The sequence below is a fragment of the Talpa occidentalis genome, unplaced genomic scaffold (assembly GCF_014898055.3).
Source record: "Talpa occidentalis isolate TD23 unplaced genomic scaffold, MPIMG_talOcc4v2.1 talOcc4.8, whole genome shotgun sequence".
In the NCBI taxonomy this organism is placed as follows: Eukaryota; Metazoa; Chordata; class Mammalia; order Eulipotyphla; family Talpidae; genus Talpa; species Talpa occidentalis.
This window is the reverse complement of record NW_023605194.1, coordinates 2,600,578-2,616,547: the sequence shown is the minus strand read 5'-3', so window position 1 is coordinate 2,616,547 and position 15,970 is coordinate 2,600,578. Positions and strand designations below refer to the sequence as shown.

At 57.2% G+C, this 15,970-nt stretch overlaps 1 protein-coding gene across 2 annotated transcripts in view; it reads left to right on the top strand.

The window, feature by feature from the left end:
- The window catches only part of DOCK1 (dedicator of cytokinesis 1), a 345,405-nt gene that overhangs the window by 56,344 nt on the left and 273,091 nt on the right, over positions 1-15,970 (top strand). The window contains exons 11-18 of one of the 2 annotated variants that reach the window (XM_037496903.2): positions 2,014-2,086; positions 5,025-5,104; positions 8,791-8,916; positions 12,668-12,792; positions 13,705-13,803; positions 14,625-14,697; positions 15,249-15,352; positions 15,666-15,849. In XM_037496903.2, coding sequence (XP_037352800.1) covers positions 2,014-2,086; positions 5,025-5,104; positions 8,791-8,916; positions 12,668-12,792; positions 13,705-13,803; positions 14,625-14,697; positions 15,249-15,352; positions 15,666-15,849 — 864 coding nt within the window. Of the gene's footprint in view, positions 1-2,013; positions 2,087-4,961; positions 5,105-8,790; positions 8,917-12,667; positions 12,793-13,704; positions 13,804-14,624; positions 14,698-15,248; positions 15,353-15,665; positions 15,850-15,970 lie in introns of both variants that reach the window. The other variant, XM_037496902.2, reaches the window with a different exon arrangement.

Sequence of the window (15,970 nt, the reverse complement as noted above, 5' to 3'; positions counted from 1 at the left end):
GCAGTTGCCTTCCTGCTTGCCTGGCCTTGCCCCTCCCCCTGTCGTTGCGGTGACCGTGACGTCCCTTCCGCTGTACCCCTCGCCTCCCAGTGCTCCGTGCTGTCTCCTGTCAGCTGCACCCTTCACGCCCCGTCCCACCACCACCAGGCAGCCAACAGCACGTCTTGCCTTTTTAAGGCCAGGCCTCATACCTGAATCACGTAGAGACCCTGGGCGGTCAGTTTGGGGTGAGTCCCTCCTCCAAACCCCAACCTTCACTTTCTCCTTTGGTGACAGATTTTTTGTAAGAATCAGATTCTCAGCCACAGAACTTCCTGGCCCGGGACTGTGGGCCAAGACCCCTGAGGTGTCTCCAAGGCCCGGTGGCTGCTGAGCCTTCTTTCTCTGAGGCTTGGGCCACTTCCCAGGAGCTGCAGGGCCCAGCTGCTCAATGCAGTGGCTGCATTTTTGCTCACTTGCTGCATCTTACACGTAGTTGCTGAGCTCCTGGTGTGCTCTAGGCCCACAGGCTGGGTTTGGCCGGGGTGTCAGGCCATCAGGGACCCTCTGAATCAGGCCCATGACAGGTCAGAGGGCTGTAGACACTCAAAAAGGTCCCACTAGGGACTGGCTCTGGGGAGGGTCCCCCAGGGTTAGAAGAACCTTGCTGTGGTCCACGCCAGTGCATGGGCCGCTGCTGCAGAACTGAGGACTGGACTTGGGTATAAAATCAGCTGAGTCCTTCATTCTAACTGGTGGTAAAAAGCTGGTTTCGGCACATGAGCACCTTCATGGTGATGGGTGCTATGATCTGGTGCCGGCCAGGCTGGAGGCTGGAGGCTGGAGGCTGGAGGCGCCTCCTTGAGTCCAGACAAGCCATCTCCCGAGCAACCACCGATGTGTCCACATGGTTTGCGCTTCTCGACCTTTGCCTCTAAACACATTCCTGGCTTTGCTCTGTGGGTAGCTCTGCTCCTGGATGGTGTGGGGTTGTTCCTTCCGGACCCACTGCGTCAGGCCCACCATGCGCTGGAGAGGCTGCTGTTCTGGTGCTATAATCCCATCCCCTTTTCTTTGGGGAGAAGTAGGAGAAGCACAAGCTTCCCATATTTTCAGCAGGGGATTCTCATCACTAGGGAAGGGCTACAGGTGAGAAAAGGAGCCACACATGTCGCTCACTCTCCTTTAGCTGCGCGTGAGGTCCAGCAGGGGCCTCAGGTCCTTCTCTGGCCTGGGCTGCTGGTGCGTGGCCAGCCAAGCCGGTCAGCACCACGGACAGTGCACGTCCTTTCTGGCCCCAGGATGACTGAGGCCCCCGGCGTGCAGCCAGGTGGGGTCTTCTTAACACAGGTGCACCGCGAGCACGTCGGCCTCCCCTGTGCTGGTGGCCTGGACCACCGGGGGCATCTAGGAAGGTGGTTCAATAGAACGGCAAGAGCTCAGGCACCGGGTCTTGCCAACTTTCTGACATGGGCACGGCCGCTCGTCCCTGCTCTGACAGCCTCCCCCAGGGGACCCTGAGGTGGTTGTGAGGTTCGGCTGTCAGGTGTCCCTGAGACAGCGTCCACAGAGGCCAGCCCATGCGTCATGGCTACCTCCTAACTGCGCTATTATGAGGGAGTGCGGGGGACAGAGGCAAGGCTCAGACTGCCCCATTCAACGGGGCGGCCTCTTGCCACCGGTGACAGTTCACATGGCAGCGAATGAATCCAAGCCGGCGCTCCGTTCCTCCGCCCCACCCGCCCGCCTTAGGTGTTCGCTGCTAGAGGACGCGCCCCGTGGAGCTCCGCGGTGTGGCTGATATAAGGGAAACGTGTGTTACATGGTTTTGCCCCTTGGGGACCCTCCCCTTAGGGCCAGCGCTTTCAGGGAATTTAATGTGTCGTACACACGTGGAAATACTTAGAACTTGAATTTAAGAAAGTCCCACCGTCGAGTTTGTGCTGTTGTTGGTCAGAAGACACTGATTTCCCTTTATTTTTTGTGATGATAACACTCAAGCCAAAACAACCTCTGTTCTTTTCTTGTCCCCAGTGATGGATGTAACAGATATAATAAATGGAAAAGTAGACGATGAAGATAAACAGCATTTCATTCCCTTTCAGCCGTAAGTATGGAGCACAATACTTGAGCAGATATAATATGGAAAATGTATATTTGTAATAATTATCTCCATAATTAAGTTGATAAACTCAGCACAAATAGGAATTGATGATTTTGCTCCGGTGCGTGGCATTTTTGTCGCCTCCAGAATCCCGGGTTAAGGTTTATTTATGGTCTTGAAGTGGAAGATTTTACACGTGACGGCTCAGGACACACAGAATTACAATTCTACCCTGAGCGTATTTCTTCACATAATTGATTTGTTCGAAGACCAGCTCACCTTTTCGGAGTACAGCACTCTCAAATTCATCCCGGGAGGTTGCTGTTCGCAAAGTAGAAAACCCAATAAAATAGTGACAAATTCTTTTGTAAAGCGAGAAATAAGACTGGGAGGCAGGTCGCGGGCGGCTGAGTTTCTGCCCGGCTGTTGCTTGGAGTGAACGTGCCCGGGCCCGCCCGTGTGGGCTCCATTCAGTTCGGACCCCGCGCTGTCGAGAGGTGGGGCAGCTTGAGAGGCACTTGGAGGAGATTCATTAGATTGATTCTCTGATTGGAAGGTCGATTCCGTGGAAGAGGCTGGCAGAATTGGTGTTATTCCCCTGGAGATTAAAGCAGGCGTGAACCTGGTTAATGGCCTGTGTCCACTTCAAGGGCACTGGGCCCCTCAGACAGAGGTGGAGAGCCAGGAAGAGGGAGGGGAATGGTTTCGGCTAATGGAGAGTGACAGCTGCCTCCCGGGCGTGTGAAGTCCTAGCAGAAGAGCGAGTCACGAGGAGGCTGGGATCGTCTGCGTGCGGCCCTACACGCTGGCTTTTCTTGTTCCTGTTTTTTCATATCTGGTTTCGAGCTTGGAACAAATTTCATCTTAGAAATTTTAGATTTAGGTGTTGGCCCAGGGGGCTTGGAGGCTGGTGACACTCAGTGGGGACTGGAGGGTGAGCACAGGCAATGGATGGGAGGCCCCCTGCCTTGCCACCACCCAGCCCAGCTTTCAGACACGGCCCGGAGTGGTTTTCTCTGCAGGCAGGTGGCTGGTCAGAGAGCGCCCTGAAGCGTAGCCCGCGAGCAGGTGTCGAATCTCTCCGACACACGAGCACCAGGAAGCCCCGAGCGTCCAGGTGTGTGTCTGCTGCATCATGGGAGGCCGAGACCTCAGTGGTTTGGATGCTTTAGATTTACGTGTCTGTTGCATACGGTCACCCCAGGTGGCTATTTAAATGAACGGAAATTAAATCAAATGAAATATTTCATTTTCAATCACAGCCCCATTTAGAGTGTGGTTACCCCAGGTGGCTGGCGGCCGCCACGTTGGGCAGTGCAGCTGGAGAGCCTGTCCATCACCAGTGCTCTCTTGTCCTCACTGCAGCATGCGAGGGACAGGGAGCGCAGGTTACGGCATCTGCAAGCTTCCTCAGTAAACAGGGGGCCCCTCAGCATTGAACATGGGCAGGTATTGGGGTAATAAAGAAAATGCATTCTCATTTTACAAAATGATAATATGAAATTGCCTCTTTAGCACTGAGAAATAAGGCGCCAGTGCTGTTTGCATGCTGTGATGTATGAGACCTCAGTATTTCTTGATGCCCACATGTATTTCTGAGGTGAGATGACCTCTTGCCTGCTAATGTCTGCAGGGGGTTATCTTTTGAAAAGTGAGGAGAATTCAGGTTTGCTAGTTTCAGGTTTGCTGATCTGAATTCCCCTGGGACGCATCAGGCATTACGGGGGCAGCCGTCTTGATTTGCTCTTTGGGGGAAATGTTCACTTTAAAAAGTACTGTTCCAGGCGCAACTCCACTGTGACTGTGGCTCCTCGTTCCACTAAAGGAAGATAGATATGCAGATTAATATTTGTGGTATTAGAAACAAAGATCTGCATGATTTTAATAGCAAAATAAGCTCTGATACCAGTTGTTTGGGAAATGTCATGCTAATGAAACTGTTTTTCGCTCCATTAAAACTGATTTATTTGATGGCAGGAGAAGTTTTAGGGAAGGAAGCACAGTGCACATTTCTCTCTATGTCCCTTTTAACTTGGCGAGGCAAATTGAAGCAGTCCTCAGCTCTCATGAGTCACGTGGGCTCGCGTGATGAATAACACTGCCCTTTTTTCCCCCAGAAATTATTTGAAAACCTATATATACATGACTTACATTCTTGCTCCTTTCGTATTCTATATTTTTGTTTCTATGAATGTCTATTTACACGAACTTGCACATAGTCTCTGCACATGTTGCCTGTTATTTATTTCCTGGATGCGAGTACAGCTTCTATTAAAAGCTCTGATCCATGGGCTTCCCAAACATGGGTGGTTTGCATTTGCAATTGCTGTTGTGTTCTCCAAAGACTAAGCTTTTCGTTTCATATTTTGAAGCAGCATAGGCTGAGCGTATAGTCTGACGGTGTGGAGCGATTCCCCCAGCTCCCACGCACCTCGTTTAGAGGGATCTCTCTTTTGTTTTGTCATGATTTTGCCTTCCCCTTCAAATCACCTGCCCCCTGACCGAGGCTGTGGGCAGGAATTTCTGAAGTTGAAGAAATGGCCAAAACATCCCTTGGGATTAAATGCTGTCCATTTATGTGATTTTCAGATAAGTGCCCTGGTTCATTATTGTCTGGTAGAATCAGAGCGGGACCCTAATGAATATTTATTTCCTGGGGATGGGGTTGGCCTCATTTTATTTCTCTTGTGTGGTTCAGCATTTTCCTGATCAATGCTCTTCCCTGTCTCTCTTGTCACCTATCCTGTCCTTTGTCGTGCGTTGACTCGATGACACTCTCGCACTCGGTGACGATGATCTCTTGTGTTCCCTTGTTACCGTGACCTCTGGGTCTCTGCCCCCTTGTCTCCTGTGGTCTTGGTCGTCCCGTGCCCTCCAGGCTCGCGTTGGACGACGCCATTCGACACAAGCCGCTGAACATGTCATCCCGTTTTTCACCCAGGGTGGCAGGGGAGAATGACTTCCTTCAAACTGTTATAAACAAAGTCATTGCTGCCAAAGAAGTCAACCACAAGGGCCAGGGTATGTATTCTGTTATTTTGTTTGTTTCTATAACTGTCTATTTACGTGAACTTGAGTCATGTGGTATGGTGTGCACGATAGTTTGATGGTCATGATGGTGATCATGATAATGGTGGTGATGATGATGGTGGTGATGATCATGGTGATGCTGGTGATGATGGTGGTGGTGATGATAATGGTGGTGGTGATGGTGGTGGTGATGAGGATGATGGTGATAATGATGGTGGTGGTGATGATAATGGTGGTGGTGATGATGGTGGTGATGGTGGTGGTGGTGATGATGATGGTGGTGATGGTGGTGGTGGTGATGATGATGGTGGTGGTGATGGTGGTGGTGGTGATGATGGTGGTGATGAGGATGATGGTGATGATGGTGGTGGTGATGATAATGGTGGTGGTGATGATGATGGTGGTGATGAGGATGATGGTGATAATGATGGTGGTGGTGATGATAATGGTGATGCTTGTGATGATGGTGGTGGTGATGATAATGGTGGTGGTGATGATGATAATGGTGGTGGTGATGATGATGGTGGTGATGATGGTGGTGGTGATGATAATGGTGGTGGTGATGATGATGGTGGTGATGAGGATGATGGTGATAATGATGGTGGTGGTGATGATAATGGTGATGCTTGTGATGATGGTGGTGGTGATGATAATGGTGGTGGTGATGATGATAATGGTGGTGGTGATGATGATGGTGGTGATGATGGTGGTGGCAATGATAGTGGTGTTGACAATGGTGGTGGGGGTGATAAGGTGATGATGATGATTGTGTTGATAACAGTGATGGTTGGTGGGCATGATAGTGGTGATGGTGACAATGGTGGTGGTAATGAAGGGGATGATACTGATGAAGATGGTGACGATAGTGATGATGATGGTGATGGTGATGGTGGTGATGATATGGTGTATAATGCTGGATTACAGCATGTTCTTCCCTGACGCAGTATCTGAGAATTTTCTTGCTAATCACCTTTCTAAGTACTGCTGAGAGCTAACCTGGGAGAGAGGGGGAGACTGAGTGGGATACAATTAAATGTTTGGGAAGAGGCCAGAGTTGATGAGACAGGAAACAACTCATTCATTTGCCCTTTTTCATCCTAGCTATTTTTGAAAGCATTTTGAAGACTTCATAAGTGAAGTCAGTAACTGTCCACCGTTCTTTCATCCCCCTGCTTAGAGGAACATGGAGCTGTGGGCTGTACCCCTCCTTTGCAAGTGCCCTTCTCTGTTTATCCTGTGTGAGTCTTACACTAATCACAGCGGCATGCTTTGCTGCCCCGCTCCCCGTCACCTGGAAAGGGCTCCATTTTGCAGACTGATTCCCCTTTGCTTTGCAATAGAAGGGATTTCTCCTCCCCTGCTCCCTCTTGCACTCCTCATTTTTAATCCCACTATGACAAGTTTCCGAGCCGCTGACCTTCTGTTGGCAGAGGCCGTGAATCAATCACCCAGGCTGCTGACAGTTGGCACCCGGGCTGGCCGGGAGGGCTGCCAGAAAACAACAGTTTTCTGAGGCCTGCCTGCGGGCTGAGGGTAGGTCACCTTCAGAAGGTCCACCTGAGGCTGCTTTTAGCCCCGAGGTACAGCCACGCCTCAGTCTGTGACTGGATGCAGACTCATGGTAAATGGCGGGCCTGGGGGAGCACCCTGCGTCTTCGCCTGGTTGCCCTCCGCCCCTGGGCTTTTCGGAAGCCGTTCTCATGATTCGTGTCCCATTGTTCTAAAGGCTGAGTATGAGTTGAGTCTTAAGAATGTTCTGGAGGAATGAGGAACCTTTGGATTTCTTTTGGTGTGAACAACAACCCCCCTCTTTGGAAAAAGCAAAACAAAATCCCCAGCCCCATGTTGATGAAATGTGGCTTCTGTCGATGGAGCGATTTTAAGCTGCTCCAGGAGCATCTTCTCATAAACTAACGTGTCAACCTGCACTTTTGCTGAAAGGCCTGGGGAAGGCCCATGAAAGTGGTTTCGGTTGGAGGCAGACTCAGTTTGGGCACTCGATCCCGGGCCCCACCCCACTGCCTTGGGTTTCATCTCTTACTATCATCAAAGCTTTGCTAGACTCATGACAGACTCACTTAGGAGAGGCAGGATCGGGGCTAGGCCCTCAGGAACTGGGGCAGAGGACCCACCTGCTCTGCCAGGGGGACAGGTACTGTGGCCCACTCTGGGACGCCAAGGCCCGGGGGCTGATATTTGGGGTCCCAGTTCTCTGAGGCCACATGAGAAAGCGCATAGAGACCAGAACATTGACAGCACTTTCAAGGGGACCGCAGATGCCCGCTGAACTGAACTGAACCCCTCAGGCTTACCTTGCAATGCAAGGGCCGTTCTCACCCAAGGGTGCGTGTCCCTGAGCCCAGATCATGGAGCTCAGAGTGAGCTGTAGGTGTGGGGGGCTTCGCCTGGCAGAACCCACCACATTCAATGACCAGGCTCACCCAACACCCCAACCCCCCAGAGGCAGAGGGAGGGAGGAGGTGGCAAGGGCATAGGAGAGTCAAGCCAGGGAGTTTCCCATGCTCCTGCTTGGCACCCGCTCCTGCCTCTGCTGAGATCTCTCTGCGCTCTGGCCTCTTTCTGGCTTGTTCCATGTCTGCCCATCACAGGTGTCAGCCTCTTTCACAGTCAGCCCTGGGAGCCTGCCCCCTGCACCCAGAGGTGCCGGCGTCTTGTGTGATGGTGGCTCCTCGCGCACCCTCAGGCTGGCGCCCGCTCTTCGTGGGGTGACGTGCGCTCATTCCTCTTGCGTTCTGTTATTCTAGTGAAGCCAAAGTCAGCCTCAAAAGCACTTTTTCTTTGGAAGTTGGCCCCATTTTCTTTGGTGGAGGAAAGTGTTTAGAACCCAGCCTCCTCAGGAGGATGTTGTCTTTCGGCTTCAAAGGTGTGGGAGCAAATTGACTTGTGCCGCTGAGTTACTCAGTGATGGATTCAGATCGCCGGGGAGCTGGTCCTGAACGGCAGGACCCCGAGCGGTGCTAGGGACAGAGGTTCCATCGTCACTTCTTTACCTCTGACTCCTGTAAACGCTGGTCTCATCCCATCACCCCGCACTCCGGAAGGGGCTTGAGTTGGAGTGACTCGGTGGGGCTCGCTCTGAGATCTGAGAAACCCTCATCCTGCTGTCCCCGCTTGGGACCAAGCCCACGTCGACTGCACTGTCACTGCCGGAGGACAGAGCCAGGAGCGGGGCGCGCTCCCTCGAGGGGGCAGTCCGCTTGGCTGTCCCGTTGGCCTGACCTGCTGCCGGGTCTTGTGTGATTCAGGAAAGGGAACCCCCCCTCTGGGCAGGCGGGCGGTGCGGGAGGCCCAGGGCCCTCGGCGCAGCGTGGGCTGGCCTGGTGTCCCCCCAGCAACCTCCTCTGCTGTGATCCTTGTTGGGAGATGGTAAAACAATGACCTCCTCAGTGCACCCCCAGAAACACGCTCCCTCCTGATTTGTCTGATGCGCAGCACCCCAAGGAGTCGTGCTGTGGCGGCTGGCCCTGTGGCTGTGCCGGCCCCTCCTGAGGCGAGGCCCAGCTAGTTGGACGCCGGGCACCGTCCCCTGGCCCCTCACTGCTTTCTCCTACACCCTCATTGAGACGTGAATTAAAGGCGCCTCATTCAGTGGAGCTGGTCTTGTGAAGCCTTCGGCGGCCAGGGCGACCGTGGCTCATGCACCCTTGTTTTTCTAGGTTTGTGGGTTACACTGAAACTGCTTCCAGGAGATACTCGTCAGATAAGGAAAGAGTTTCCTCACCTAGTGGACAGGACCACGGCCGTGGCTCGGAAAACGGGGTTCCCGGAGATCATCATGCCTGGTAAGAGCCGATGCCTTTGGTGTCCTGGGCTTGGCCAGCGCTGCGGGCTCTGGGGGCTTGTGTCGCTGTCACAGACAGTGTGTGTGCCCGGCCCGGAGCAGCCCTGGCCCGGAGAGCCGAGCACGTGGCCACGTGGCGCCCGGAGCCCCCCTGGGCCCCTCCTGAGTCAGGAGCAGGGCCAGAGAGAGCGGGCGGGCCCTGGCGGGCGGACGGGGGAGGGCGGGCTCCATCCCCGTGGGGTGCGGCTCCTGGCACACAGAACAGGACAGGAGGGTCAGGCCAGCCTGAGAACCCGTGTGTGCCCTCGGCAGCGGGGCAGACGTCCTTGTCGTCATGGCCCCTCACTCCTCTGTCCCGCGGTCCTTGGTGCCTGTAACCAGGGTGCTCTGTGATTCACCCTCTGCCCCAGGGACAGTGGGCGCTGCGCCCCGCATGCCCCCTGCTGTGGGCTGAGGGCTGCGCGGGGGCTTCTTGGTCACTGGTGCAGTCAAGGGGCAGCTTAGCGTCTGCTAAGGGGCTGGTCGCCGCAGGGCTGGGCGGTGCCTTGACACACTAACTTATAACTTAGGCTCCCAGCGATGCCCACCCCTGCAGGCCCTGGGACAGCGGGCGGGTGTCCAGCGTGAGTTCAGAGGCGAGGGCCACTGTTCAGGTGGACACCGAGCCACCTGATGGCCCCGTCCTTGGGCCCAGACGTGAGGTCACCTCGCTGCTGCCCCTCTGGTCTTGGGCACGCTCCCTGGAGAGGCAAAGAAGGGTATTTCCTTCCATCTGGGGGCTGGAGTCAGGAAGCTGTGGGGTATAACAGAAAACTGAAGCCAGCTCAGACAGCTGGCGCCCCCAGGACTCTTGTGGGCCCAGCGGAGGGAGGCCTGGAGCCAGCAAGGTCCCAGGAGCACTGGTGCCTTGTCCTTGGACATACCCTGCTGGCCCCCATCTTCCTAAACCCCGTCTTGCTGAAGCAGAGGCTGCTTTCACCCCGGGCTTCCACACTGGAGGCTGAGAGTCCTGTGACAGCTGCTGGGGTCCCCGGGACCCGCCAGCACTGGGCGGCGGCTCCCCCACCCTGTCTGCGAGGTTGTGCAGCCAGCCCCTCTGGGGTGACAGCTCACCTAAAGATGGAAGGGGGGGCTGAACGCAACGGGCCAACAAGTGGGGTGACTGGAGGGTCCCTCAGTGGTGCCGTGAGTGCTCACACGTGGCACCTGCTCAGGTGTGACAGTGGTTCTTCTCATCCCTCAGTCCACTGTGGATTTTCAACTTAGTGAACACACACCGGACTCCACGGTAAGAGTAATCTGTTATGTTTCCAGAAGACTTTTCACTTCCAAATAATGGTTTGTTTTTTTTTTTTTTTAATTTTTTATTTTATTTATACAAGAACCGGGGTACAGTCAGAAGCGGGGGAGGGTGAGAGAATTCACCAGAGCCAGAGCGGGGAATAGAACAGGCAGACTGATGAAACACGCTGCTGAGGCGAGCAGCAGGAAATAATGTTTGTATTAATCATCTGATTGGATCCTCCAGAGGCCGTGGGGGCACGTCACTGTTCGTCCTCATATCTGAGGGGCGGGGCTTGCAGGTAGCGCTCCCGTCAGTGACCTGCTCCATCCATGCAAGGATTCCGGGAGCCTTTGCACCGAACATGTTCCCACCAAGGTGAACCGCCACCTGGAGCTGCCTGGCTCATGAGCAGGGAGATGGGGCCGGGCCCCCACATCCACAGCCCCCCTGGTCTCCTTCCTTGGGGCTCTCCGTACCTGCGGAGAGCAGGGTCTGCCCGTGCACAGGAGAGTTATGCCTCATTTGTGGAGGGCCGTCGGGAGCACACCCCTTCCTGTGTCTGTGGGGCTGCAGGCTGCTGTGGCAAACCCCACACCTGGGTAGATGAGCCCTGTGGCTTACCTGAGCAGGAGGCAGGTGTGACCCTCAGCCTGGCGTGAAACTGCCTGGGCCCCGGCAGTGTGTGCAGGTCCATGTGGACTTGGAGAGCGTGTGTTTCGGTGCTTGCGCTTGACAGGCAGCTGCCATCAGGGTGAAGACACGGCACTTCTCACGTCCTCAGCACGTGCTCGCGTCCCAAGGGAGACCCAGAACTTCCAGTTCACAGTGGTTCTGCTTCCCTTACAGTTGGGGGCTTAAGTGAGTCTGCACCTCCAAACTCCTCCTGAGAGGCTCCTGGGGATACCCCCCGGCTGTTGTCCTGGCAGGTTCCACGTGTGGCTCTCAAGTTCCAGCTCCCCGGAGGGGCGCAGTCTGGGTCGAGCTGTCACCCTGAACTTTGTCCTAGGGGAGGAGGTGGTGGGGGCCTCCCTCAGACCCCTGCCTTCTGCTGAGCTGCCTGCATGTCCTGTCGGCCGGTCGACTCGCCTGGGGGCATCTCCAGCGACAGTGGGGAGCCTGCACCCTGCCTGGGCTCTTCTCCCTCTCGTTGCCCACTGGGGGGCCCTGGTGGGAAGCAGGGGTGCTCTCCGAGTCCCCTCCTATGCCAGACCCTTCCTCCCCGGCACGTGGGCCTCTGGCATCCCCACCGGTGGGTCGGCCTGCTCAGAACCTGTCTCCCTCGGGCTGGTCCTGGCACGGGGGTGTCCCGCAGCCACCGCGAGCGAGGCTCTCGGGCGAGGGGCGCGTATTGTTGACGAGGCTTCTGTGCGCTGATGCAACTTCCAGGCGGCGGCTGCTCGCAGTGGGTGGCGGGAGGGCGAGCGACTTGTGGGCCGCGCGGCTGGCCTGTGGCTGGGGGGCCTCTCCTCCTGCCCCTGCCTGGCCCCCCGTGGTCGGGGTCGCGATGCAGCTTTTGCCCCCAGCCGCACTGTGGTGCAGGCAGCGACCCACTGGGGTTATCATGATAATGGCTTTTAAATGGAATCTCAGTTTACTAGTTGGAGACATTAAAGGCCAGAATAAAATAATTAAGAAAAACAAGAGAAAAACAAGGAAGCAAGGGGATCGTTTATCTCTGGGGATCCTCGTCCTGTGGCCTGGGGGGCTGTGTGCTGCCCTTGTGGGACTGTCCCTCCTGTCCCCTGGCCTGGGGCTGCTCCCGGCCAGCGCTGAGGGTTCCCAGGCCACCCTGTGCGTGCTCTCAGCCGAGGAGCGCCCAGCTCGTGGGGTGTGTGTGTGGTGTGTGTGTGTGCGTGTGCATGTGGTGCACGAGTGTGTGTGTTTTCAGTTTCTGGCCCCTTCACTGGCCCCCACTCAGGGTCCTGCCCGCGGCCTGCCCTGTCAAGGGGAGAAGCTCCGTGGGGAAGTTTCATTCTGGAAAGTCCACTCCCTACTCCTGGGCCTCCGCACTCGCTGCGCCCAGCCTTCCCTTCACCCTTCAGAGGGACGCCGAGGGCCCGTCGCCAGTGGTCGTCCTGGGCGTTGTCATGTTCTTTGGCTGCTGAGCCTCGGGTGACCGCGTCCCTGGCCTAAGGCAGGCATGACGGGGTTGTCGGGCCTGGGTCGCTCCGGAAGGAGGGACCTCACATCTGAAGCTTGAGCCCCTTGAGCCTGGCTACTGCACAGGTGTGGAGGCTCCAGGTGAGGCGCCCAGAGGTCGTGGGGGCCTGGACATGTCCCTCCTTCCCACGAGCCTTATGAGGTGACCGCGGCTGTGTCTTGCTTTTAACAGGTGAAACTCTTGCAGAAAATGCCTCACAGCCACCTGTACAGCATGTGTAACTCTGCTAGCCAGAGACAGCTGTGCAGAATTCACGGCTAAGCTATGGGGAATGGATTGGTTTTAAAGGTATAATTTTTCCCCCAGGTGATGTTCGAAATGACATCTACGTAACGTTGGTCCAAGGAGATTTTGATAAAGGAAGCAAGACAACGGCCAAGAACGTCGAGGTCACGGTGTCTGTGTATGACGAGGATGGGAAGCGGCTGGAGGTATTTCTTGCGCCAAGTTTTTCCCTCAATGTGTCACCTGGACTTTGCCACGTACATGGGGCTGCGAGGCTCCTCCTTCCCTCTGCCTGAGAGGTCCTGGTGTCCTGGCAGCCGCTGTCCCAGGGGACCCCCGAGGTCCTGACCATCGTCCTCGGTCAGTCCTGTCACTGCGCCTCACTGGCGAGTGTGAGCCCTGGACCCGGGTCCAGCCGTCACCCTGCGTGTCCAGATAACATTAGTGTCGCCACCTGAGGGCTGCTGAAGCCCAGGCAGGGCATGAGGGGGGCTGGGGCTGGAGCTCGGTGCTGCTCCCTGGCTCTTCCTGGCAATCTCCTGCCAGGCACAGAGGCCTGCAGGGGGTGCAAGGGACACACCGGCAGGCTGCGGCCTCCCGAGGACCGGCGGTCAAGGCAGCCAGCAGGTGTCCTGACCATCCCCTCTGGACCAAGGCTGGAGGGCTGCAGTCCCCTGGGCCCACGAGGCTGAGAGCGGGCCCCTGGGGGTGCTCCTGAGGCTCAGAGCGGCCGGTGAGGCCGGCCAGGCTTCTGCGGGAGGGGGGCAGGCCGCCCTTGCTGCTGGGTCTATGTGGGGTCAGCTGGTCGGTGTTGACGGTAGAGGAACAGGTGGGAGTTGGGTGGCCTTCTCCTCGCCCATGTCCCCTTACTCTAGACTCGGGTGGGATCTCAGGTTAAAGTGATGGGGGTGTGTGGCGGGTGGGGGACAGCAGCCTCTCGCATCCACGTGGAGGCCCCTTGCTGGCCCTGGCTCAGGAGCCGGGCGCGGGTATGTTCTGGCGCCTGGGGGCCGGCATCCCGCCGCCTGTCCCTGCCCTCGCGGCCTGGTGGGGCGGAGGGGCTGCTGGCGCGCAGGCTCTGGGAGGGCTGATGTGAGCTCTTTATGCTTCTTTCAAAGCATGTGATTTTCCCGGGTGCTGGCGATGAAGCCATTTCGGAGTACAAGTCGGTGATTTACTACCAGGTCAAACAGCCACGCTGGTTTGAGACTGTTAAGGTATTTACACGGTCATTTCACCCCGTGGCCTGGGCTGGGGAACACACGCTTGTTTCCCAAGGAAACCCCCACCTCCTACCCGCCTGGCGCTTCTCGAAGGGCACCCAGCCCCCGAGCAGGCCCTCCACAAAGGCGTTCAAGGTTGCTAGGGAACCGGGCTGGCATTTCTTGGAAGACATTTACTCTCATCTCCTTTTGGACATAAAAACGGGACTTTCATGGAGACAAATGAGAGTCCTCCAGAGAGCGCCGCGGCCTCTCCCGGGGCTGCTGTTGCGTGTGCTGTCCGCAGACCGCTGGCGAACAGGGGGGCCAAGATACGGGACTCTCTGGGCACACCCTGCCCTGGCCCTGCCCTGTGTCTGACGCCTCGTGCCCACCTGCCGGAACCCACCCGGGAGGCGCCAGGGGCTGGGATTTGCCACCCAGGCCAGGGGGTGCTGGGAGCCCCGCGTGAGACGTGGGAATCTGGGGCTTCAGTCCGGGCTTCATGGCCCGTGTATTGGGTCTGGTTCTTGTACGTAGATCACAAGGAGGCTTTCTCCCCGCAGCCCGTGCAGGTCTCCACACGTGCAGAGGGACCGTAGAAACCCCTGCTGGGGCCAAACAGGAGAGGGGCAACTTTTACAACTAGAAGCGTAATGCGAGGGTCAGGAGCTCGGAGAGGAAGACATCTGTGTCGCAGGCCGGGCCCCGGCACGCACATGTGTCTTGGGACAACACTGTGGGACTTGGGGTTACCTGGAAAGGTGTTCAGTCTAAGGGCCCACGGTGAGGCCTCGCATGTGTGGGGTCCCAAGGCCTGCTCGTGTCCCCCGCAGGTGGCCATCCCCATCGAGGACGTCAACCGCAGCCACCTGCGCTTCACCTTCCGCCACCGATCCTCCCAGGACTGTGAGTAGTGCTCCCTGGCCGCCCTCGCTTTCGCTTCAAGGGCAGCAGGGAGGGACTGGCCGCACTCACGCGCTCCCTCTGCAAGCTTCTCTCAGGCTCCTGGGGAGAGCTGGGGTCCAGCCGGGCCTCCAGGAACACTCAGAAGGACACATGATCAGTGCAGCAGAGGTTTTGGGGAACCCCCTACTGTATAGAAGGCAGAGCCGGCGCCTTCATCTTGCTTGGTCTCCGCGACCCTGGCGTGGCCACGGGGACAGCGAGGCTCCAGCTGTGGGGCACACAGAGCCGTCGCCCTGTCCCCACCATCACGCTCCTGTGGCTCTGCCCGTGAGGGTGTCATGGGACCGCTAGGATGTGCTGAGTAGTTTGCACAGTCGACACCTCCCTGCTGAGCCCCCCCCCCCCCCGCCGCCATGGCCCGTCTCCCCTCCATCACACTGACCTTCTCGTCTGTCACGAGCTGCTTTGTTTTCCGTAAAGGCGGCCGCTGGAGCCCCTCTGGCGCTGCTGTGGGGTGGCCCCGGGACGGTGACCATCCGTGTCTGTTGCAGCGAAGGATAAATCGGAGAAGATTTTCGCGCTGGCGTTCGTCAAGCTGATGCGCTACGACGGGACCACGCTGAGGGACGGGGAGCATGACCTCATTGTCTATAAGGTATGCGCTGCATCCCTGCTGGCCGGACCTCCACGTCCCTCTGGCCGCCTGCGCTGGGCTGGCCTCCCGCTTGGTGCGGAAGCTGCAGTCCCGGGACACTTACTGACGGGGAGGGCGCACGTAGCCCACCCGGTGCCGTCTGACCACACTCTGCTGGCGTCAGTTCGCTCCCCGGGGAAGGACAGGTCCTTCGCGGAAACAGCTCACAGATGACCATCAGCGAATTTGGGGGTGGTGAGAGGATAACAGCCTGGGGGAGACGCGGGCGGCTGGTGGGGAATGCGCTGGACGCAGTGCCCGATTAAACCCGCAGGCCGAAGCCAAGAAGCTGGAGGACGCCTCCACGTACCTGAGCCTGCCCTCGACCAAGGCGGAGCTGGAGGAGAAGGGCCACTCGGCCACGGGCAAGGGCATGCAGAGCCTGGGCAGCTGCACCATCAGCAAGGACTCCTTCCAGATCTCCACCCTCGTGTGCTCCACCAAGCTGACCCAGAACGGTGAGTGCGTCCCCATGCACCCGGCAGCTTCTCTCCCGCAACCCCGACTTTCATGCTCCCCGTGCGTGGAGGAGGCCTCTCGGGGCAGGAGCACTGCCCACGCGGCACTCACAGCCCCCTC